The sequence below is a fragment of the Carassius auratus genome, chromosome 43 (genome assembly GCF_003368295.1).
Source record: "Carassius auratus strain Wakin chromosome 43, ASM336829v1, whole genome shotgun sequence".
In the NCBI taxonomy this organism is placed as follows: Eukaryota; Metazoa; Chordata; class Actinopteri; order Cypriniformes; family Cyprinidae; genus Carassius; species Carassius auratus.
The window spans coordinates 12,778,532-12,805,738 of NC_039285.1; the positions used below are offsets into that span (position 1 = coordinate 12,778,532).

General features: G+C 36.3%; 1 protein-coding gene across 6 annotated transcripts in view; it reads right to left on the reverse strand.

Moving 5' to 3' along the window:
• Positions 1-27,207, reverse strand: part of LOC113061740 (GRAM domain-containing protein 1B-like) — a 117,392-nt gene that overhangs the window by 47,836 nt on the left and 42,349 nt on the right. For 5 of the 6 annotated variants that reach the window (XM_026231143.1, XM_026231138.1, XM_026231137.1 and 2 more), the window contains exons 2-3: positions 16,010-17,061; positions 9,587-9,652 (exon numbers count right to left, since the gene is read on the reverse strand). In XM_026231143.1, coding sequence (XP_026086928.1) covers positions 9,587-9,652; positions 16,010-16,413 — 470 coding nt within the window. In that variant the 5' untranslated portion in view covers positions 16,414-17,061. Of the gene's footprint in view, positions 1-8,803; positions 9,301-9,586; positions 9,653-16,009; positions 17,062-27,207 lie in introns of those variants that run through there. The other variant, XM_026231141.1, reaches the window with a different exon arrangement.

A 27,207-nucleotide genomic window follows, 5' to 3' on the forward strand; every position in this document is an offset into this window, starting at 1 on the left:
TGCGATTAATTAGATTAATTAATCACCACATCATGCAATTAATTAGATTAAAAACTGTAATCGCTTACCAGCCCTACTATATATATATATATATAGAGAGAGAGAGAGAGAGAGAGAGGGGTGGAGGGATGAGCGGCGGCACTAGGGGTAGGTAATGTCAGTCCTGGAGTGCCAAAGTCCTGCAGAGTTAAGCTCCAACCCTGAAAAAAAGCCTCACTTGTCTGTAGCCTTAGTACTCTTGAAGACTGATTAGCTTGTTCAGGTGTGTTTGATTAGGGTTAGAGCTAAACTCTGCAGGACAACGTCACTCTAGGACCGACGTTGCCTATCCCTGCTCTATAAGCATCATCGCTGAGTTTCATTGTGCATTCATTTCTAGAACTGCAGATTTGCTATCTGTACATCAAACACAGTGTCTACAAGAAAGAAAGAAAAAAAACCTGAACTTGTGTTTTTGAACAAAGATTCCCTACAAACTGTTTCATAAAAAACGTTTCTTACTGCATCCCTGAGTGAATCGGTGGTTTTGAAAGAATCGATTGAATAAATGACAACAACAAACTTATTAATACAGTGGTAATACACCTACTGATAATTTTATAATTTGGCTATACGTTGTGGCTTAATGGTTAGAGAGTCTAACCCCATATTGGTTGAAAAATTCAATTTGCAATTTGATTAGTCTAACCCTTAACTGCTCCCCAGGTGCCACAGCAAAAATGGCTCCTACTGCTCTGGGTGTGTGTTCATGGTATATGTGTGTGTGTGTGTTTACTACTTTCTGCTGTGTGTGTGCACTTGGATTGTATGACAATTAAAAGCCTTGAGTGGTGTGGTGCTGATTGGACATAAGAATCACTGATATTTAAGACAATATTTCTACTTGTAGAAATAAATAAAGAAATAAATAAATAATTGAGCGTATGTTGATTATTGTATTATTAGCTACAAAGACATATATATTTGGCTACTCTGCGATCTGGACTTTGAATTTTGAGTAAATGTTGAAAAGTTATTTCACTGAATTGCATTATGTAAATACCAGCATTATATTGGACACCACGGCCTGCAGATATCCATATTGGCTATATTTCTTCAAATGTTTGGGGTTGGTAAGAGTATTTTTTTTCTTTCTTTTTAAGAAATTAATAATTTTCTTCAGCAAGTATGCATTAAATTGTTACAAAAGACTTCAATGTAAATTAAATTAGGTTATTTTGAACATTCCATTCATCAAAACATCCTGAAAAACATGTATCATGGTTTCTACAAAAAATATGTATCCGTATAACTGGTTTATACTGCTAATTATAAGAAATGTTTATTGATAGCTTCATATCATTGCTATGTTTAGTGTGCAGCTATGCTTTTTTTTTTTTCAACTGTTTATCATCTGCACCACACACACACACACACACACACACACACACACACACCACACACACACATAAACATTGAGGCATCATCATTTGTGTATTGGAAGTTCAAATTTCTACAGTAAGTAAAAGTTAAGGTTAAATACGTCTTTTATATAGTACAGTAAATTGTGAAAAATTAAATATTGTAAAAATACAAATATTGGTGAAAAACTCAATTTACAATAGATTGGTTCATTTTATCATTTTATTTGTTTTATATTATCAAATGACCTGCATTCTTAAAAGGTATTTATCTTAATTTTGAAAGATTCATGTTTGAAGCTGTCTGCAATGCAATCTTGGATTGTCCTCTCCATTAAGGATACATGCAATGCGGCTTTAGAATTTGGCCAAAACACAGAATCCCCATTTTTGTTTCATTACTATGTTAATGAAGTTTCAGATCTTAAAACTCCCTCATACAGCTTAACTGTTAACATGGATATATTTACTTCTTCACAACATGACTCAGGTGATCAATAACAGCACATATGCTGGATTGCACCAGTCCTCCATTTTTACTGAAGGCTCTCCTATGAAAGCAATGGTGATGAAAAACTTCCAAGACAACAACAAAATAGTGCACTTGCATTAAAAAAACAAAAAAAAAAACAAAGATTTGTGCAAATTCAACTCCCTTTTTCTCTATGTCTAAGTCTCTCGTCCCATTGCTCTGTATTTTGGACACACTGTGCTTGAGGGACCATGGTGGATTATTTTTAGAGCTGTATAGGTTTATCAGTGGTAGCCAATGAGAGGTGAGTTATTCGCTGTCAGCTGACCGGGTGACTGTCGCACCATTTCACTGTCAGAGTGAGGCAGGGACAGACTGGGACTAAAAAACGGCCCTGGACATTGACTAGGCCTGGCCCAAAGCAATCGGCGTGCGTAAACTCGACAACAACAACAATAACGCCTGGCATGAGTGTCACAAGACTTTAATTGTGGCTCATGATACTATATCATCCAAATTATAGCAATAGCACTGATGTTGACTAGATGTTGAATAAACAACGATGGAATGGATTTTTTTTTTTTAAACAGGTTTTATTCCAAAATGGCAAGGAATAGTTTATATAATATGCTGTTATAACATTATATTTTACAATATATTCCATGCTGTCTTAAAATGAATTTGTTACATAATAATCTTAATTTATGCAGTTATTAATTAATTAATCTTACTGCACAGATAATAATACCACATCTAAATGGAAATACACCATTACAAATTTAACTTCTGTATTCAAAATCTTCAAAGTTTGTAAGCATTAACTGTAATGTTACCAACATTTTTTTAAAGTAAAAGCACAACATATTTCTTAATATTAGCTACTGCATGTGACATTTTACAGCTAAAATGTTGAAGTTTAGCTGTTTTAACTACTGTGATCATTAAAAATATAGCAACCTGGATATCACTTCTTAACATCATCTCTAGCAAGTACCTCTCTTTCTCCTCTCATGTTCCATACTTGGATCTGGATCTGCCTGTTGAACCAGCTCATCTTTCTGTTCCTCATCATCATCATTGGTGGCATGTTGTGCATTGCTGTCTGGTTTACTGCACTGCTGCTAATATTTAACTGTGAGGTGCTGATGCTGGAAAATATTGCTATATATTTCAGTTAGTTTGGGAAATTTAGCGGCTTCAGTATCTAAATTCCACTTTTTTTTTTCTCTCGCCTTCTCAGCCCCACCCTTTTCTTTCTGTATTTTTTTTTTTTTTTACCCCCGGCTGCGTTATGCATATTGTTTGTTTGTTTCTATGCTTCTTCTATTTAACGTTAACGTAATTTCTTCCTACTCTTCCACTTCTTATTCTTACTTGGCGGCCACGGCCAGTGCAGCTGGCCTACAACTTAAATGTGTATTACTGCCACCTACAGTACTGGAGTGTAAAACAGATTAGCGGGGGAAAAAAAACAGGTGAAGACTGCGTGAGTGGCTGGTGGTGGGCTGGCCCACCGGCCGTCCTGGAGTACCGGCCATTCTGTGATTCTCCAGATCACACGGATGGCCAGTCCGCCCCTGGAGTGAGGATGTGTGGTGGTATGCGGTAATCCCACCTTCTGTAAAACACACACACATACACAAACTGCTCTCTTTCTCTCTCTCTCGCTCTCTAATCCTTATAAAAAAAACCTGCATGGAAGTGTGTACACAGCTGAGTAGGCTAAAGGTGGATTAACAACAATATTTATCATTCTGCTAAACATCCAATCAGTGGCAGAACTCATTAACACACTCTGACCACATAAGGTATGAGATCAGACAGCAGATTTGTGAAAGAACAATGTGAGAGTGACGGACAAGACGAGTGAAAGATGAGAAAGCATCTGTGGCCTTTGGATCAGGTGTGTCTGTGTGGCATTTCCACATCAGTAGGAGCTACAGTGATGGACTCAATGATCCCCGTTCAATGAAATGACACTATAACCAGAATTCAATAGAACTTGTGCTAAAGTCTCAAATTTCTATTAAATAGTTTTTTTTTTTTTTTTTTTTTACGATATAACTTTTGATTTTTGCCTGGCAGATGATAAAACAGCAAAAAAAAATTTAAAATAATAAAAAAAATAAAAAAATAAATAAGTAATAATAATAATAATTTTATTATTATTTTGTTTTTTTGCTGTTTTTTCATCTGCCAGGCAAAAATCAAAAGTTAAATCTTAATCTTAATCTTAATCTTAAATCCCAAATACAGAGGAAGGAACAGGAATAATGCATGTGAATTCAACTGCCACAAATTTTTGTCTGTCAACTACAATAAATTATATAAAAAATAAAACATCAAATATCCACGAAAACTCTCACTTTGTCAGTTAAAATATATCTAAAAGGATTATGGGACTCAAATAAGTGTTTCTTGACAGCACGGTGAGTTTCCATAAAGACTAATGGCCCCGAAAGTTCAGGTGTAACAGGCCCCATGACGACCACTTCAAGGCCTCGAGCAGGGGCCGATTACATTATGTGTGTGTTAAGATGTTATTCTGAAGTGACTTTTGTCTCTCACTCATCAGTGATAATGAACACACACGCTGGAGGATCTAGGACGTTGTGTTTTCTGTGATTATAATGTGTGACAGGTACATCATGAATGTGTTTGACCTGATCATACTGCACTGAATGAGCGTGGTCAATCATGCACAATGTGCCCTCTGGTGGTGCTCATGGGTAACAAAAGAAATGGGAACTTGTGGACGAAAAGTTAAATAATGAAATAATAAATCAATAGGTCTTATGCTAGCAAGTGTGTGCTGTAGTTGAGGTGATATGAATTGTCACATGCAGTCATATTATTTTTTCAATGGTTAGTACTGAAAGCTGGATAGTTATTTCAGTTCTATTGAATCTAATGCATACTTGTTAAATACAAAGTATCACTTCTAACCTGTGCCCAGCAACTAGTTGGGTTAGTTACTAGTTAGTTACTGGTTAGTTACAACTAGTTAACCCCTTACTAGTCACCCCCCATTTTTCGGCATGGAGACAGAAATGACATACCCAAAATAAAAAGGTTTCTGACTAGATACATAATCAACATTTGTTCACAAAGCTGACACTTCAAAGTTTACTGTTCAACAATCAGAATCACTCAGACTAATAGAGATATATAAGCTCAAACAGAAAAACAAAAATACAAATATTAAAAACATATTTTTTTAAATGTATTAAAAAAAATGTTGATGTAGGATATGAGTTTAGAAACACAATGTAGCTAACGCCACAAGTCTACAAATGCTTCATTTGAAATTTCATAATATAATCAGTAAAACTGTGAATTTTATGAAATATTTTCTAAGGCCATGTCATGTGTGTTTTTAGAGAATGCTATTCTGATTGATTTATGGAACGTGTCATCTCTGTAAGATCTCACATGTAAACTCTCCTGTATGCCTTGTCTGTGTTTTTGTCTCTGAAAACTCCCCCATTCATGTTTCTATTGTTCTCACCAAACGAGTCTTTCACACCTCCGCCAGGTATGACACATTATTCGCATTATTCTTTTATCATTATTCTTTTGTTTTTATTCCACCTTTATCAGCCTTTTTTTTGTGGTAATAATCTATGCCCATCACTAATAAATAAATAAATAAATAAATTATAATATAATATAATATAATATAATATAATATAATATAATATAATATAATATAATATAATATAGTATAATATAATATAATATAATATAATATAATATAATATAATATAATATAATATAATATAATAAATGTATTTCCTATACTAAGTAAAGCTCAAATCTATTTACATATTTACTGACATATCATCTAGACATACTGGTATAAAAATTATAATTAAACTTTATTTGGAGTACAACTTGTGCACATTTCTTAATATTAAGCCTAAAAAAAAAAGTGTTTTTATGCCACTATTAATAACGATTGCATGATCTTTGATCTTTGAATAATATCGGCCCTCAACTGCAAGATATTTAAAGTGTACCTGAAGAATTCTTGCAATAGTTCCACTTAAAATACACTTCAGTGTCTCTTTAGTTGGACTTCAGCACTACTTCCGCACAATTAAAGTGCATTAAGTGAAAAAGAAATGTCCCAATTAAGCAGACTTTAAGTGTACCTGCTAAGTATAATAAAAGTACAAACAGGGTCTTTTTTATTAAGTAAATACATATGTAAATGTATCTGCAATACATTTAGTATGAAATGAGGATGAGGTTCATAAATCTCCCACAGTCCTCAGCTCTGAGCTGCTGCAGGTCATTACTGGGGCTGTGAGCAATCGTCACCAGAGAGAGAGTCAGTCTTCAGCTCTAACAAATGACCCAATTGAGAACCACAACGTCCTGGAAATCCCTAAATGACAGAAAACATAAATCTAGGCAGAGAGAAGCAGCGATTAGGCACTCACACACACCCCTCTTCAAAACACCTGCTGTACACAGAAATTTGGTGTAGGATTTACTCTGAAACCATTTTCACAAATAATTACAAAGAACCAACTAGCAACACATTAGATGAGAACAATACAACTATTTCTAACACAACCTGCTAAATCTGAGAATGCTTGCATATCTACACTGTAAAAAATGATTTTTGAAGTCGTAAATAAGTCTAGAGTATGTTCTAGCAATTTTTAGTTATTCAAAGAGCCCAAGAAAGCTTTAGTTTTCTTCAGTTCTCAGTTCTCACACTGATCTGAAGAGCCCACAATCCACAATCCAGAAATTTTCTGCAGAGGTTGCCTTATTTGAAATATATCATATATATATATGTATGACACCAATCATTTCAAATCCACGCTTACCTAAACACAAGATCTCTCCTTGATATCTTCATGGACTCATAGATGCCTTCATTTTTAAATGTAAGAAGATCATGCAATATAATCTACAGACCATAATCAAACGGAAAGTGAGTCTGATTCCATCTAACACTCACTCACCTACTCATAGAGCAAAGCAGTTTGATAAAACAACGAAGAACCTCCACGATTCCACTGAAAAGAAGCACTGAAGAAGGTGTATACAGTACTTTGTTTCTCTCAGTTTAGGAATCCCTCTCGTTTCTCATAAATTGAGTTTCTCTAGTTGAGTGGCTGCTGTAGAGTGCTGGGTTCAGCTGTGCTGTAGATGTAAGGAGGAGAGAGGCTGAGGGTGACAGGGTTATGGAAATGCCAGAACGGCTGTGGCTGTGAGTAATCTGAGGCTAATTCTGGCCACGGCTGGGAGACACCATGATGGAGGGATTTGCACTCCTCCACTGCTCTGCCTCTTCAGCTACAGAAGGACTCAGAGAGCCTGCAGATGATGTCCTCATCCGGAGTCACACACTTCACCTGGACTGACCCTCCATATGCACAACACTCATCTGCTTCCTTTCATACAGAGCTCACACATTCGTATTCCAGAGACAGCGGTCTGAGGTCATATTGAGACTGGTGGCTAAACAGTTGACGGTAGCCATTGAGTTGCATAGTATGAAAAAAAAAAAAAAACTATGCAAGTCAATGGTTACCGTCAACTTTTGATTTACCAACATTTAAAAAAAAATTACAGAATTTTAATTTTTGGGTGAACTATCGCTTTAAACTGCCATTATTTTAACCACATTTAAACGTTAAAGGTCACTCATATGCAGTCTGGGTGTGAAACACCAATTCATTTAATTATTTTCTAGGTAAAACAATTGTGATAATCACAGATACACTATTGTATGTTCAAAGAGAGCCAAAAATGAGGAGGTCAGCTGCATGTAAATAACTATGTGAAACTCCAGAGAGCCGTCCTTTGCAGAGAGCCAAAGGCTCAGTTAAATCTTGTATTGACATGAAACAATGAGTTAAAGCCACACTTTTACACAGCACCCATTGTGGCAGGTTTTACAAATCCACAGGCAGCCAATGACATGAAACAAAAGAGATGGGCTGTGCCTCTTGTCACTGGTTAAACTGATATGCGGTGGTGGTCAGACAACAGTCTTGACCACTCAGAACAGAGCAAAACACCAGGACAAACGGCCAGCCTCCATTCAGCATCAGCACAGAAGATCTGACCTCCCAAACAAAGCATGCTTCGTCACAACAAAAACCAACGCAATGCTTCTTGTGCTGCTTTTTTTAGGAGCGTGACAACCAAAAATAGAAATCCACAATCTAATGCATTTAACACAAGGAATATCATGTTGCCATAAAACTCAATGCAACACAGTCTCATTGCCACTGTGAAAGGGAATTTAGACTAACTAAAGTTTCAAAAACTTCATTTTAAAAGGATAATTCACCCACGAATGGAAATTCAGTCATCATGTACTCTTCCCTCAAGTTATTCCAAATCTGTTCATTGAGCACAAATAAAAAAATAAATATTGACCTGATGGTAGCCGATTAGCCATTCCATAGTACAGGGGAATAATACTATGGGAGTCAATGGCTACCGGTAACCAAACAAATGATGGCAGCCATTAAATTTCATAGCATGGTAACTGGTTGGTTACCAACATTCTTCAAAATATAAAAATATCTCACACAGGTTTGGAGCGACATGAGGGTGAATAAATAACGACAGAATGTTTTTGAGTGAACTATCCCGCCTCAGGGATGTTCTTTAAACATTTGACATTTTAAAGCAGCTTTCTATTCAGCTGTAGAGAGATCATTAGAAAAGCATCAGCATCACTCAGCACTTCTTTACAGGAGCTGATGTAGAAACACTCCAGTGAAAAGCTTTGTTCAGAAACAGATGTAAGTGCAGTTCTCACGAATCAAAAATGTTTCTGTTTTACAGAGAGTATCTGAACACTACTAAACACAAAAATATGAACAAATGCAACCGTACTGACAAAGCATCAGTTCTGCAGACTCAAAACAAGATCTAATCTGCGTTTGCCTTCACTTACCTTCTGTTCCTGCACAAGCTCAGATGTTTGGTCTTTTCTATTTCTTATATAGAGGTCAGATACACAGATTAAGAGAGAGCGAAATGGCTGAAGCCCCAGACAGGCCGGTCTGAGCGCGGCACTCAGTTTGTTCCCAGGCTTTGTGATCGGAGCTGTTTGTCCAATAAAAAGACAAACAATGACATTCCATAGTTTGCAACTGTATTCAGGGCTCGGCTTCACAAGAGTACAGCGGGGCTCTGAGATATATTGCACCTCAAACAAAACTACACTGAGGTTTGCAGAGATATGTGGATCAAGATTACTATATTAACCACACACCCACACACACACACATACCTACACTTGTCTGCCCCGCTGTCAAATCAACAGTTTTTATCAGTTTGAGGTGTATGGTAAACTTCTGAACAGATTTTTGTTTCAAACTTCAGTTCACCAGTTGCTTAAAGATGGTCAGAAGTTAAAATATTTAAGCAAAAAAATAACTTAGTGTTTGATGCACACATTTTGTTTTCATGCGTCACGAGTCTCTGCATTTGAAATGACCTGAAAACAAGGTAGTGTGTGTCGTTTAGTGTATGATGCTCTGTTTTTCTCTGTAACCATTTACGAAGTCAACAAGTGTATGATGCCTAGTGTCTAAAAATGGATTCCCATTTGAAAAGTCATTTAGTGTATTCTAGCCTTCAGTGTGTTTGATTATACTTAAATTTAGTTCCTGCTCTGTCCAGAATATTGCAAACTTTATTTTTAATCTGACACACAGACACACGGTGCACTCACCTGTCCTCAGGGATGAAGGGAGTCAGGAAGCGGCTGGAATCGTCCTCATGGCTGCTCTGCTGACTGCTGGAAAACAGTCATATGATAAATGTCAATCAACCTGTCGTGACAGCATTAAACATCGCTCTAACTACTAACTACACTATGTTTGAGGCAGGTTTTTGAAAGAAGTCTCACCAAGGCAGCATCTTTATGATTAGAAACAGTAATAAGGTTAAATATTAAAAGAAAATAATATTGTTTTCTGTTTCAGTTTATTTTAAAATGTAATGTATTTCTGTGATCAAAGCTGTATTTTCAGCATCATTCCTCACGTACAGTACATCATGTACATTTTTTCCCCCGAAAAAAATAAATATATACATAATAATAACAATAATTTTGCACCGCATTGCGTTGTGTTGAAGATGTCTATAAAATTAATGTATAGCAGAAAATTACCAGTAGGCTATATATATATATATATATATATATATATATATATATATATATATATATATATATATATATATATATATATATATATATATATATATATATATATATATATATATAATTTTTATTTATTTTTTACAGTGTATTTTTCAGTTTTAATCTACTTGTCAAAACAAATGTCAAATTCAAAATGTACTCCTTCACCTAGCAAAAATTCAACATGTTTTGTGAGAAAGTGGGACGAGCTTGAGCAAAACAGGCACTATTTTTGGAATGATACAATGTCATACCTTTTTTTTATTTATTATTATTTGGGAAACAGGAGGTTCAGAAGAACAGCATTTATTTGAAATAAAAATACTGTATGTTGTAACGTTGTCTTTACTGTCTCTTTTAATCCGTTTAAATTGTCCTTGCCTGAAAGATATGAATCTCCAACTTTAGAATGGTAGAGTAGCAAAGATTTCATGCGTATAGAGTCTAAATACAAACCATTATATTCTGGAACATGTTATAAACTGGCTATAAAAGCTGGCTGTTTTAGAAGCAGTGGTTTGTTTTATGTGTTTTTTTTCTCTTTGATAAACGTGTTCCTAGGATTTCTCCACAAGAGGGCGCAGTCATACAGACACCATTAACAGCATACAATCCCAGGAATAAAAGAAGCCGAGCCACATGCAGAGTTTAACAAGTAAAAACACCAGCATTGCTTTACCTGCTTTATAAAGGTTTCTGAAACCAATGCTAAACAAAAGGCATTTCTTTTCAAATTCATGCTATTAAGACTCAAAATTCAGTTTTCAAATCATTATTCAGTTCTCATCCTCATTACCTCTTCTCTGGTCACTATTAGTTTAGTATTGTTCCCTTTTCTTAAATAACAAGATTTCCCATTCACAGTAATCAGATGTGTTTCAGCCACCAATTTCAGCTTTTTTCCCCTCTTGGTCCCAAAATTTCAGTGCATCCTTAATTTAAACTTCATCATTAAATGTACAACATGTGGATATTGTGATGCAATTTAAAGCAGTAAAAAGCAAATTAATGTCTATTCTAGTATGAAGTACAAAAGAATCCCATTGGGCATGCTGGATCTCCTCGTTCCATCAGTTGCAGGGATTTATGAGAGACACACTCGGGTGCATGCAGGTATTTGCTTGTGATGACTAAAGGTTACACACCAACAGGAAACTCCTATCTGCAATTCAAACCAGGCAGGCATACATTTCTCATTTATGGTCAGTTGGTCTGACTGCATTTGACCCGTGTGGGTGAATCTTGTTTGCTTAAGACACTGGAGATTTAGCGTCTGTCTGAATGCAAGTTTATGTGTGGACACATGCCTGAGGGTCTGGACTTTTCTCAGAATGGGTCTTTATGTATAACTTGCCTGCTAACTAGAGTGGATTGAGGCTCAATGTGGCCTAGAACGCTTCTGAATCATTCATCACAGTTGCCTGCCTGACGCTTTGTGTGTGTTTTAACCGCTGAAACAAAACCCCAGTGCTTTCAGGCGCTGACTTCAGACTAGGAACCCGCTGGTCTACAGTGTGTTCAGTCCAGTCGCTTTTTTTTTCTGAATGTTTGACAGATTCATGGTAACTATTAAGATTTTTTTTTTTTTAGTTTAACTTTAATATTGAAAGTCATCTTTAAATTGTTACTACAACATTCTCTTCATTAAAAACTTCCAAATCCATCTGCTCCAAGGAAGTTCTATTTCAAGAGCAGCACACTTGAAGAGGTCAGCATGATGTAAATATAAAACAAATTCACTTTTAAATGTTTTTGCAGAAAAGATATTTTACAAATATTTTACAAACTTGTCTTTAAAAATATCCTATCTAATATATAGGTTCAGAAACAAAAGAAAAAAAGAAAAAAATGAAATATATATATATATATATATATATATGTATATATATATATATATATATATATATATATATTTATATATATATATATATATATATATATATATATATATATATATATTAAAAAAAATGGTATTCAAAAAAAAAGAAAAAAGAAAAAAACCTTGAAATATCAAACATTTCTTTACAGGTTTTTCATTCCACTGCATTACCTTCATTACTTCATTTCCCTCCATTCTATGTCTCATGTTTTTAATACAAACTCCTCTTAGGTCTAGCAATATTTATCCGTTAATACGGCTGGATAGTTCTTAATTTAACTGTTATCATTGGCGTATTGTCAAGATATATAATATTTGTATTCAAAGCATTTAGATAACTGATAAAATTAGAAAAGACTCCCAACCCTAAAACTAATATAAAATTAAAAATGGCAAAAAGTACAAATACATGTTACAAATAATCAAAAAGAAAGCACAAGCACAAACATAATTATACAATTTGATAATTTGAAATAATCTGATAATCTGATGCATTAAAGTGAGAATAAAAGACATTATGTTAAAACAATGGCAAATTAAATATTTTCTATTTGACCTTTCTTTTTCATTTTCATTTAATAATCCTGGAAAAAAAGGTTTCCATGAACATATAAAGCAGCAAAAACAGTTTTCAGTATTAATAATGATAATTCTAAATAAATAAATATTTCTTGAGCAGCAAATCAGCATATCAGAATGATTCCTGAAGATCATGTGATGCTGAAGGCTCATCTTCACAGGAATAAATTACATTTTAAAACATATTCAAAAAGAAAAGTTATTTAAATTGTACTAATCCACAATTTTACAGTAGCTACTGTATTTTTTATCAAATAAATGCAGCCTTGGTTAGCATATGAGACTATATTCAAAAACATAAAAAAAATCTTATCAACCCAAAACATTGAACAGTAATGCATAGATATATCTTTTGAAATAATCTAAATAAATATAAATTCCCAGTCCATCATGCAGCTCTTCCAATCAGCTGCTCACTAAACAAGCAGAGCACTCAGTTTAAGGCTTTCCCACAGACTTTAACCTTGCATTAGGAGAACAGTTTTACACCTGCAGGGGAAAAACAACTCTTCTATCTGAAATATTAACATCCACAGACTCTCTCAGCTGGAAGGGGCACACCATGTCTTAAAATAGCACCAGAAGCTCTTATCAGAGCAAGGCAGACTGGGAAAGGTCTGGATGCATCTCGATGAGACACTGAACACACAAGCCTTGATAAGAGACCTTACTGAACCTAGAAGAGCACACGGAGATGAGCTACTGTGCTTATATTGGCTGTAAACGAACCCGAGCTTGAATGAAAAATGATCTGAACTAGCAGCTGCTAAACTTCAGGACAGACGCTTCAAAATCACTGAATCCAGCTTTTGTATCCCCACCTTTCTGCTGCATGGATAATGAATGTGCTCTTATTTGGCATCACGGCAGCTTCTGAGTTTCCTGCTGACACTTCACAGAGACAAAGTATCAGTATGGCAAACTGTTTAACGATTAATCTGCCTTCTATGTTCAACATTAAGCTACATAAACTCACCACATACTTTGTGGTTTGAAAAGTGAACGAAGAGAGATCTTGACACATTACGCTTTTATGATTTAGACAGGTTGGAAATCGCTCAGATGCTGTGGCTAAAGCACTAGAGATGATTTGCAAATGGTTCTAGCAGGATAAAGCACTGCATTCATAAATCTATGTTATCAGGCATTACAGGCAAGATGAAATGAAAATGCCATTGAAACTTTTCTCAAGGCAGTCGGTTCTCTTCAGAGATACGCTGATATACTGTAAAAACACCCTCGCCGCATTTTAACCTTGAAACGTGCGAGCTCACTTATATTTATGAAAAGAAATATCATATTCATTTAAGACCTCTTGAAATTATAATTAATGTATTATGAGTAAATTATGAGATTATGAGTAATATATTTGCTAACAACACACCATGTGGAAAAAAGGACAACGGACATAAACAGTACAAACCTGTTATTTATGTAACACTTTGTTGGGAGAGTGTGATTTTCTCTGGTCATTTCATGAGCAAAATATGTGTAGCTTTATAGTAACTTAACGATTAATGATTACCTCTGTGCATTTGGTAGGCACTTATATCTGAAGCGGCATTTATGAAACACATTTTAGCACTTCTTCAAGCGTATCCTGGCACCAGCGTTGTACTACAGGAGCTCTCAATCAAAAGAATATACTCAACCCATTAAATCAGTCTTAAAACCTTGTAGGATTAATAAATTGCATTTTGCTTCATCAATAATTGACAGAACAGATAAAAAATAGCATTTATTATATAACTGTACAGCTGTGTGTCTGCATTCAGTGTCTTTCAAATCAAGTCTATGTCCCATCTCTAAAAATGGAATGATGATACATATATCATCATCAAAAGTGATATTACATGTCTTGATTTTAATTTTTAGAGTATTATCATATACAATACTTCATTTTGGTAATTAACTTCTTTAGAACTCGAGGCTGATTCATCAAATCATCTGACGGCTGTATTGACAATGTGTGCTAATCTGAATGTTTAGATTTTTTTACTTAATTTACCGTATCCTTCATGCAGTCAATTCTTTAATGTGCAGTTGTTGCTGCCAGGATGTTGCAGTCAGCCTCTACACATTCCTGTAAATCTACACTGATGAAAAATAACAGAACACTTCACAGTATGAAGCAAAACATTCATGATGATAGTAAAACGGTGCAAGGTCAGAGCATTCTGGGTGGCTGAGATTATTATTGTGGATGATATGTGCATCACTAACAGTTTCTCACACACACACACACACACACACACACACAAAGACATTAAATATTAAATATTATAAAAACAAAAAAACAAACATGAAATTGAAATAGGAATAGGAATATTGGGTTGTGTTGATGCAGTTTTCTTCTAGCTTCAGTCTAAAGGTCAGTGAGCGCAGTGCTGAGTCTCGTGTTTCCAGTGTTTAACCATATTAACATGATCTGATCTTATTATCTGGTTAATATGAAACCTTGAAGGTTTGTCTGGTGGTCTTGACTTGAACTTTGAACTACTGTATGAAGAGTTGCACATCTGTGACTGTGAATGCACATCAGTTGAATTCTACATTTATTGCACCAAGTTTCGCTGCACCTACACATGATGCATTAAAAAGCAATTGCTCCCATTATAACCAACGAAGCAGTCTGGACTGAAATCACACAAATGCAACACCAGTGCTATAAGACCTTCTCTACTCCACACTTTCTCTGACTCCCCTTGCTCACATTTTCTCCTTTCCTTTGAAATCGTTTGAGCTTAAAACGAACATCTCTTTCACACAGTCAACACAGACTTTCTAATTCAATTTTTCCTCTCATTGTTTCAAATGAGCCACACAATTAAATTTGTGCTGCTAAATTACATTACTGACTCTCCTATAAAGAAACATTTATTACTTTCCGTTTAGCAGTCCTGTTTTGTTTAGAGCAACCTACAGTGCAGTGTGCCGAGACCCCGGATATAAGTGCATTACTCTAGGATTCGCTTTTCTGAAGCTACAATACAGTATATAGCTGTAGCACACAGCTTGCTTATGAAGCATGGTATGATATGATGCAAATCATCAAAGGTGAACTAATATTGTTTTTAATATCAAAGCCGAATCAGTTTTAGTGGCTTCTCATCATCCTAGTGTAAATTACTGTCAAAGCATCAAGAGAGGCAGAGACTCATCTACTGTAACTCCACTGTGTCTCTCTTTCACAGCTGTAGCATTTGGGCAGGCATTGAGGGTTATTTGATTTATTAATTCATTTTCTATAAGCAGAGTTGTAATAAGGGGGATAATCTACTGTGGGCTGCTCATAATCATTAATAAACCACAAAAAAGTGACCTAGAACCACCAATGGCCAAAGCTTTATTGCATTCAGCAAGTTAATCTTTCAATTCAATAGTCAGTGTGCTCTCTGCAGCAAATTAACAAGCAAGCCATCCCGAAATAATACTACTTGTTGCCAGAAATCCCCAAATGTGATGTGACTGAACTGCATGTCTGAAGCACCAACCTGCTCTCACTGCCTTGCTTCTTCCTCTCTCGCACCTTCAGCCACTTGCGCAGCAGGAATCGTTTTCGCCGGGGCGAGGCGCTCGGGGTGGAGCTGTTCGACCAGGCCGCGTCCTCGTCGCTGGATGGTGTGATCTCGATGGAGGGCAGCTGGAGGTACTCTTTGGAAGCCGAGCGTGATCCGGGGTGCCGCAGTAGGCCGTTCTCAAGCCGCTCCAGCTCACTGGGCAGCTTTTTCATTCGTCTCATCTTAAAGCGCCGGCGCCGCAGGGTGGGGGTGGACGAGCTGGACCAGACGAGGCTGTCGTGACCGCCTCCGCTCCCACCGCCCTCCTCCTCTCCGTGGCTGGACTCGTCCCGGGGGACGTGCACCTGGAGGGACGGCGGTCGAAGGGTGTCCGTCATGCTCCGGGCTCACCACCCCTGCCGCTGTGATCACCGGTTAGATTATAAACAGAGATGCTACAGTTACTTCCCTGCTCCCAGGGAAGGTGAGAGGCTAACTGAGGGGACTGTCCGGGTTAAAGATTCAAGAGGAAACTAAGCTGTTAAGTTGATCCTGAGTCCTCCAATACTTATCTGATCAACAGTGGAGTCTTTTCTTGATGATGGATTGAACTCTTTCTTCTTGTTTTAGCTGCACAATTACCGGCACCTGATGGTGTTTTGGTGGATGAACTGGTGGAGGTGAGTGAAAATGACAAGAGCGTGTGTGGCCTACAGCGGTATTAGATGACAAAAGGAGGGCTCTTTTCTCCTCCCAGAAGATAAAACATGCATAAGGGAAGGCTATCAGTGTAACAGTACTCCAGGACTCCCCGTAGGTCCGAGACGGTTTCACACACACAAACACGAAATGCCCTGTGTGTGTTTTTTTTGTTTGTTAAAGATGCTAGAAAATTTCTCCTATGTGCAGTCTGGTTATCCAACAACAAATTTTGAAGATGGATGGTAATGTCTGGAGCCAGAATTGTGGGTTGGTCACGTTCCTCAGGTTGCTGTCCCCACACTGCTCTGCATCTCCGTCTTCTGGCACATACAGCTGCCCTCAGCCTAAAGATTAGAGTAAGGTGATAGGAAGCCAAGTAACTGAGACACTGGTGACTGAAGTTGTAAAGTTGTAAACACAAAGGTATTGTCAAAAATGCATGCAAAGCCACAAACAGCCACAAGGAAACATTTATACACAAGACCCAGCAAGATGCACCAACAAACACACAGATAAATAGGCAAAAAATAAAAATAAATAAAAACACACAGTAAACAAAGCACAAAGTGCACACACATACATGCAGTACTTGTCTGAATGAGCTCTGAAACCACACACTGAAGTAGTGGTCGACCGATATAGTTTTTTTGATAGCCAATGCCGATATCTTGGAAAGCAGCGGGCTGATGGACGATATAAAACAGATATAGTGCAAAATAGATTACCATAAATGTTTATCAGTACATTTTACCTATCTTTTAAGGGAAAAATAAGTCAATATTAAATTACATATAATACATATTTTCTCCCTTTTTCCTAAACTGCAACAAGCACCAGTCTCTCTTTTTTGCATAATGCGATATATCCACTCCAATCCAATCACAGTGTACCTTTCCATGCACTCTAGACAGTAACAACCAATCACAACGCACCATTCCACACACTCTAGACAGTAATGGCAGTGCTTTGAATACACTCTGTATCTTAGTTTTATTCCTCTACTTTGTGATCAACAAACAAGGTAAATCACATGTGATTGTCATGCGCATCTCAACAGTAAAGCCGGTTCGGTGATTAATAGTACCAGTAAATCTCCATCACAGGCTTTTAAATGGTGCAACATTTAATACAGTGACAGTGACATACAGCCAAGTTTGGTGACCCATACTCAGAATACACACTCTGCATTTAACCCACCCAAAGTGCACACACACACACACACACACACACACACACACTGTAAACACACACACACAGCAGTGGGCATCATTTATGCTGTGGCACCCTGGGATCAGTTGGGGGTTTGGTGCCTTGCTTGAGACTCAAACCCACAAGCCACAACTTAAGGGTTAAGAGACAAACTCTTTAACCATTAGGCCACGACGTTCCCCCAAAAATACTAAAAATAATACACGGAGCCGTAGATCAGTGACTAGCTGCGCTATATCACATTTAATAGATGAATCGCATTTGATTATGAACGTGGTATAATGTAGCTTGTCACTGTTAGTGTTTTTATTAATGCCATTTATGTTTTTGTTAATACAGCACATAACACTAGTCAACTAAATGAATGTAACACGGCAAAGATGAATTAGGGTGACCATATGCGCGTTCATATGGGACACGTCCCAGCCAGTATTTTAATAATGCCTAAAACATCCAGAGCAGTTTGACCAATAACATGCAGGTATTGTACATAATCGACCAATCGTGGGGCTGCGTGTGAGAAGGTGAGATCTAGAGGGAACGATCAAAGCGATGCAAATATGTGCACGTGTTTGTTCGTTCAATTGACTTGAAGCATCGCTCCCATAGACAGTAAAAGAAATGGAAACAACGACCCCATTGGATTCAACGGAGACAAGTGAAGTCAATTAGAAGCACGCACGCACTTACAACTGAGCTTGATGACGAAGACGTTACTTGAGCATCCTGTAAGTCTTCTAATCGCTGTGCGAAGAGATATCTGAATCACCCACCGAATCTTGCAGAGAAGGCGATAGTGAACAGGAGCCAATTTTGGTAAGTATTCTGATTAATTATCTCCCTTGACTTTATGCCTCCACGTCCACCCTCCACCCTCCAAATAATTAATGGACAAATGGAGTCTTAAAACACCTCAGATGTAAAGTTATTCACTGTCAAAGTGACGCCAAAATGAATGGGAGTCAATGGAATGCTAACAGCAGGTGGGGGTCCGCTAGCCAATGGAGGCCCCCAGGGATGCTTCAATAAAATATGAAACCCTGCCCCCCGGTCGCTGCGCACAAATCCAAAAAAAAAAAAAAAAAAAACTAAGTGCGCCACAATGCTTTAAGTCAAAAGAACGAACAAACACTTGAAAGCGTTTCGAAAGCATAAGGAGTCGTCTGCTCTGCTCTGCTCTTTATAGCTCTCATGAATGTTACACAACGATCTACCTGCACAGTGCAAATAGCCAAAACCTGGATATTTTAGGCAATATTAAAATCCTGGCTGGGACGTGTCCCGTATGAACGGCGCATATGGTCACCCTAAGATGAATGCACTTTTGGAAGTTGAATGTAAGGGAAATGTCATTTTGGAACTTCTGTTTTCTGAATTGATATCGTTAATGTTCTTGTTCATGATGCAATTTTATTTTATTGCTGTAATTAAATTATAGAATTAACAAGATGACCCGTTGAATTCATTTTGGAAGCGATGACTGATTAAAGGGGGGGTGAAATGCTCGTTTTCACTCAATATCCTGTTAATCTTGAGTACCTATAGAGTAGTACTGCATCCTTCATAACTCCAAAAAGTCTTTAGTTTTATTATATTCATAAGAGAAAGATAGTCTGTACCGATTTTTCCCGGAAAAACACAACCGGCTGGAGGCATGACGTGTGGGCGGAGCTAAAGAATCACGAGCGCCAGCAGCCTTTTGCGTTGAGAGCGTTTGGAAGCTGTGACATTACCGTGAGGAAAAAAAACATCAGCCAAAACAAACCATGGCTAACAGTCAGATTCAGCGTATATTTATGATCCAGAATCAGATCCAGAGGCTGAAATTCAACAAGAGCAACATCAGCAATGACGTCTCTATGTGGTATGTACTGAAACTGTATATATTTGCTTAGCGGTTTTTGAAAATGACTAAGTTCCACTTCGTCGTCTTTTTTTTTTTTTTTTTTTTTTTTTAAGCTGTACATGTGGAAAGTGCAGTTTGATGCCAACATCGCATGTTGTTTACTTGATGTGCTTACGCGCTGATAGCTAAGTTAACAACACAGAGATATTTGAAGCAGTTTTACTCACCGCATGCGGTTCCAACACACGATCGTGACCCTTTTTTGTTGGGACTGCATTATCCTTAAGAAATAAACGATGTGCAAATCCGGCGTCAAACTGGGCCTTGTTTGTAAAACAAGCATCTTCGAAATGCAGGGAACAAACACAAACACTTGCACAACTCCGTTGATGCTCTGTAAAAATAAACTCCATCCACTGGTCCCTTAATGCTGTTTTTTCTTTGGTAATCTGTGCAGGGTTGTCTTGCCCTGGCAACCAAAAACACACTTCTTTTGTGACATTTCGTGACGCTCTCGCTCTGATCAGTGAATGTTGTGATCTCAGTGCTCTGCTATACTGGAGTGTGCGCTCTTCCGGGAGAAGTGCCTCAGGACCCATATAAGGAAATTCCGCTCCATCTAACGTCACACAGAGCCATACTCGAAAAAAACTTTCCGAAACTTGTGACAAACCGGAAGGAGTATTTTTGGAACAGAAATACTCCTTCAAACATACAACTTAATTTTTGAAACTTTGTCCATGTTTAGCATGAGAATCCAACTCTTTAACAGTGTAAAAAACTCAGTATGCATGAAATAGCATTTCACCCCCCCCCCCCCTCCCTTTAATGTATTTTTAGTCTAGTGCCTGCATATAAGTATTGATTATGATATAACATAACTAGTATTGACGAAGTTCAGAGGCTGTCATATGTGGATCAACTTACTATGTTGTGTATTTTCAACAGTTCCAATATGAAAAATAACTTTCATATTGAGTCAATGGATTTATTGTATTTTGAGAAGAAGAAAACATATTGTGGAATTATTTCATTTTTGGGAAAAATTATAACTTAATAAATCTTAAACTATAATAAATCTTTGAATTTCAAAACCTGGATTTAAATTTTTTCTGTTATTATAACCTTAAGATCCCATGTGAAGGTTTGAAACAGAAAATAGTGGGGGTTTTTTTAATTATTTCCATATAATAACATTTGGCATATTTAAGGGTAAATACGGGTCTTTTGATGTAATATAAATTTGTGTGAAAAATTCTTGTTTACTTCAGCTCCCAATAGAATATGGTTTGATGTAAGTCCTGCTGAATGCAGTTGGTTCTTGCATGTCTTGTAGCCAATCTGAGAAAGACATTTCACAACTTTAGGGGATTTTTATTTATATATTTATTTTTTCAGCCTGTTTCTCAATAAAATATCATTTTACTTCAAAAGATATGAGCCAATTGGATTTTATTTATTTTTTTTTGTTGGCTGGGGGGGGGGTACTGGGGGTGAACATTTTGCTTAATATCTCCTTTTGTGTTGCACAGAAGAAAGAGTGCCATATGGACTGAACTGACTAGAGGAAAGGCTGACAGAGTATTCATTATGCTTTGAAAAAGTGCTGGGAATAATGTCGAACTGCTAAAAACACCTATAGATTTAAAGCACGACACTGTGGCTTTACTATAAATCATTAGTAAATCACAAACTGTAAAATGATTTTTTTACTACAGGGGCAGTGTTTAGCTAAAGATGAGGCCAATAAACAAGCCTGACTAGAGTAAACAGCACCATTGAGAGTCATAAACACCCTGACCGCTGACCCAGTACTGAGAAACTCAAATACAATCCAGCTGACATCCAATATTTAAACAATCACTTCCACTAAACTGCTCTGGCCTACAGCACACTAGACAACACCAAAGGCCGTTCTCCATGAAAACAACAACATCAGTCTCTGATTAGTTCAAAGCAACAAGATCAATATGCAAAATGCAAATGAGAGGTGAATATGTATGTTGAACATTAGCGTTCCTCCACTGCAGAACAGCTTGTGAGCATACTGTTATACTGACAGATAGTGACAGGATTAGGTTACATTGAAATAAGAGGCTGTGTCTTTGTGTAAAGGCTATCGCCGCTACATAACCCAGCTTCTCTTCCTCGTGCTCATTAACAGAATGACACATGCTATTCTCATTATTAGGTGTTCGTCTCCAGTAAAGCTGTAGAAGGATTGTGAATTAAGAAAGACAGTCATAAAATTATCCAAAGGACACATCCAAAGCAGGGGTATTATACGTAACTGAAACTTAAACCATAAAATGTTTTTGTTACTTGAAATTAAATTAAAGTTACACTAATATGAAGCAAAATATATAAAACAACTTTTAAAAATGCATTTAGTATTTTATTCTATTCCAGCTACGTGCCAAGGCAACTTTTTAAAAACTAGATACTCATACAGTATCTAAAATAATAATAATAATTATTAAAAAAATTAGAAAATGAACAATAAAATTACTTAAACTGTGAAATGAAAATATAAAAATAAAACACATTCAAAATATTAATAAACTATAATAGTATCTCAATGACACTTTGAGTCTTTTTTAGCATTGGAACATACAACTGTTAAATATTTGCCAAAAGGACAGAATACAGTTTCCTCTTCCTTTTGCCTGAAACATGCAAATATGTTTGCTACAAGCAAAATGAATATGAAAATAGACATGCAAATGCAATCAGAAACTATGTATGTAACAGCTTTCTCAAAATAACTCTGACATTATATATATATATATATATATATATATATATATATATATATATATATATATATATATATATATATATATATATATATATAACCTCGTAAAGGATTGGCAATTAGAATTCCCTGAGTTAGATGCAAGCCAAATGCTAATGACATGCTAAACCTTGACAAGGTTCATTTTAAGCAGATATTTACATTATATATGTACTATTATTTAATACTATTGCTGTACTACACTAATTTAATAACAAACAGGGCAGCTAAAATGTGTTCTAAATATGCTTAGTTTTGCGTGCTACTAGTATGGATGTTTAAAACGTATCATATGAAGGGCAAATTGAAACATCATATCCTGCCAGTTAAGCCCAGTGAAAATGAATATTTTCCATATTTTCCATATAAATCATTTACAGTGATAGGAGAGACGATCCTCCTGATGGGATCAGAGATATTCCAAGAGTGCTGTTAATTAGAATATGAAGACACCAGCTCGTATTACAGACATCCTTTATCAGAACAGCTTTACACAACCAAGGTCATGTGGACGAGGAGAAACAACATTCACCAATAACATCACAGCTAAAGTTAAGTCCTGTCCTACATGATAACAAGCATCCAGGAGCACAACCGTTAGTTTCCAGTAAATGTTACTTTACTTAAATTTGCAAATGTGGATTTGCGTCGTATTAATGGAAGACTGCATTGTAATATGTCTCTGACAGAAGAGATTGATCTCATCAAGTCTTTGAACGCTGTACACTGATATCAGTCTGATCATCTGAACAGCTGACAGTTCGTTCTTCACTCTGATTTTATCTGTCGCCCTCTAAACTCAATCACAGATTCAGATCAAAACCTGTGCCTGAAATTGCTTAAATCCATTAATACATTCGTCGACATCATGAGCAATTTAGGTTTGTTTCTCTGTGGAGACTCACAGCAGGAGTTTGAGGAAGATTTCCATCTGATTGCTGGAGGGGCTGTGTGATGAAAGGCTGGAGAGAAACTACATTCTGCTTGATGTGCTACGAGCATGCAGTGTTGTAGTTATGTTGTCAGTTAAGTGATGAAGTTACCAAAAAGGCAACTAAAGCTGCCTTAAAACTGTACATGCATGTAAGTATTTGACAAAAATGAGTCACATTTAAGAACATGTCTCTGAAATGCAGTGGTTTTGAAGACTGTCCTGGAGCAGCAGCAGCACTGTCTGCCTCATCTAACACACCCGATTCAAGTCATCAGCTCATTCATAGAGACTTTATACCTGAAGTGAGACAGAAAAGGTTAAGAGTCATGAGAAAATATGATGCATGTCAGATACGCATCATGTTCAACAGCAGCAGCTCTTGAAGCAGCCAAAATAAGCTCTGATGTCTGTTCATCAAAGAACAAAAGAAAATAAAGAGGAAATCAATAACTTTTGTAGCGTTAAGAATTCATCTATGTTTAATTTAGAATTTAGTGTTTGAAAACTTTACTAAATTTTTGTATATTACCTGCTGAAGGGCACCTGTGAATATAACATTTATTATAATCAGTTTAAGTGAAGAATATACTTTTTTAGTCTAGTAAATGTTACAATTGAAAGCTCTCAATTATACTGTAATGTTAGTCAATGGTTAAATATAAGAAGAAAAAAATCATGCAGACACTAGTATTATTGGTATCAATGATGCTGACCCTCAGTCATAAAAAGATGCCAATAAACAAACATGAACTAATATACTGTCTGTATGTTGTTTCTACATTAATTAGAAAATGTGACATGAAATTATTGCAATATAACAGTATATTTAAAAAATAATATTAGGTGCAATTAATATCGATTGATTTCAGAAAAAAAAATGTGTGATTTTTTTTAATATCTATTGATTGACAGCACTAGTAATAATTACTATGATAAGTACACAGCATGCAGAACAGGACTGTAAAATAAATAAACACCATTATTCTTTATGGTTGTGTTCTTTTGAACATTAATGTGTTTGAAACATTTGTATACTTATACATTTTTAAATGTTCATGTTGTCTTTTTGTTATTTGTATAGTTTATCTTTTCAACCTGTTTTTGTATATATTTTTTTATTCAATACATTGATAAGCAATCCATGTGATGTGGAAATCTGTTGCCAACTACACAATACTACATAATACATAATATCAATACTATGAAAAGCAAAGGATGTGTATTAAGCATAACTGATGCTTTATCTATATATTTCACTTTTTTGTTGCTACAGAGATGAAAAAAATGTCAAGCAAGACTGCTTCCTAAATGATGATCTGTATGAAAAAATTCAGCCCCACCATAGCACAGAAACTGCACTTGTTAAAATTAAAAATGACTTGCTTCTTGCGTCAGATCAAGGCTGCATGTCATTGCTAGTTTTACTTGATCTTAGTGCTGCGTTCGACACCATAGATCATGACGTACTCATAGATCAATTACAAAACTATACAGGTATTCAAGGGCAGGCTCTAAGATGGTTTAGATCCTACCTGTCCGATCGCTACCATTTTGTTTATTTAAATGGGGAGTCATCTCATTTATCACCAGTAAAATATGGAGTGCCACAAGGATCTGTCCTAGGTCCTCTTCTATTTTCAATATACATGTTGCCCCTTGGTAATATTATTAGAAAATACGGGATTAGTTTCCAATGTTATGCTGATGACACTCAACTATATATCTCAAAGAGACCAGATGAAACTTCTAAATTATCTAAGCTAACAGATTGGATGACCAATAATTTAATGACAAAACCTAGTTCCTAGGATGGTAAAGTCCACTAAATGAGGTAGAGCTTTTTCACATTTGGCTCCCAAACTCTGGAATAGCCTTCCTGATAATGTTCTGGGGTTCAGACACACTCTCTCTGTTTAAAGCTGCGGTAGGTAACTTTTGACGCTCTAGCGGTTAATAAACAGAACTGCTTGCGTCTTGCGGAAGAACATCGTAGCCGGAAGTACTTCTCTCTGTTTATGTCTATGAAGAATCACAAAGGTACTGGGTTACTCCGCCGCGGCGCCCCCGAAGCAATCTAAAATAGTCTGAATATAACCACTTATTATAGGTGCACCCTAGTGATTCAGGACAAGCTAAAAACACGGTTTGGAAAATGGATTCATGGTGTACTCGCTTATTACAGTATATACATTTTTCTACATTTAGAACACAAACAAAGTTACGGACCGCAGCTCTGATTGGTGGTTTCTTACCGGGAGCGATGGATTTTCTGCAAATGGCAATAGGAGCACTGGGAGGAGCCAGAGGAGCTTGATTTTTTCACAGATTATCTGTCTCATATTCTACTGTCAGGACATAATGACAGGTTTAACAAATATGTAAAAAATATATTTTTACAAAAGTTACCTACTGCAGATTTAAATCTAGATTAAAAACGCATCTCTTTCGCCAAGCATTCAAATAATACATCTCTTAAATTGTGACTGCAGTTGTATCTGATCAAATGCACATTCTTATTTTTTTGCTTGGGTTAATCTAATTAATTTTTTCTTGGTTGGAACGGCAGCTACACTAATGATGTCTCTATTTGTTTCTCTGTTTTGCCATTGGATTTACATCCTGTGGTAACTAGTATTTACACAAGCTCCAGTCTGGATCCAGAACACCTGAGAAGAGATGATGCTGACCCTCAGAGGACCTCAGATGATGCTAAGCCTGAAACAACATACAGGACTAACAAATATTGCTACTTACTATGCAATCACATACTAATTGCTGTTTATAGTGTTCATCGTCTGTTTGTCTACATCTTTTTTTTTTTTTTGAAAATTCCTGTCATGTGCACATAAACTGACAGTCGTAAGCTACTACTAAATATTGTAGAAACTACATTTTCTGTTAAGTTGCTTTGAAATGATTTGTATCATAAAAAGCTATATACAAATAAACTTAAATTGAATTGAATAAATGCATAATAATTTGTATTTTCAAACTGTTTTTTTTTTATCTATTCTTCATCAACACAGTACACAAAATATGTACAAACTTTTGTACAGTTGACATTCAAAATAAAAAAAACTCAGGTGCTGTAAGTGATTTTTAATGGAAGAGCACATAGAAAATGCCTCTAGCTGAAAGATATCACTGAAATAGGTGTCCTGAGAAATCCTGTCAGTGATTTTTTTAACTTTTGCTGATATGTCTATGGCCGGTGGGATTTAGAAAAAGTAACTGTGTACTTCACTGGTATGTGTGGCGGAAGTTACACACTGTAATGCCTTTCATGTGCACTCATCCAGGAAATACAGCAGGCTATGGAGTTTTGATTGACACACGGGATCCATCCACAGACATTTCCTGTAGAGCAGAGAAGGCCACTTGCTTCCTAGAGTGTATTTTAAAACAGATTCACTTCAAAACTGTCCTGCATTTCATCAATATCTCAAACAACATGCCAATGGAGCATCATAAGCATCTAGCCGCATAACAAATCCAACAAGTTAAATCTTTATATTAGAACAGACACCTGTTCTCACACAAACACATGCATACTGACACACACACACACACACAGAGAGAGAGAGAGAGAGAGAGCTTTGCTCTGTAACTTGGGAGTGAAACACACAGAGAGATTACCATGTGCCAGTTGACAGCTGGGAAGAGCTAATTTTACAAAAGCAACAATAGCCTGAGTGTTTGTGTGAATG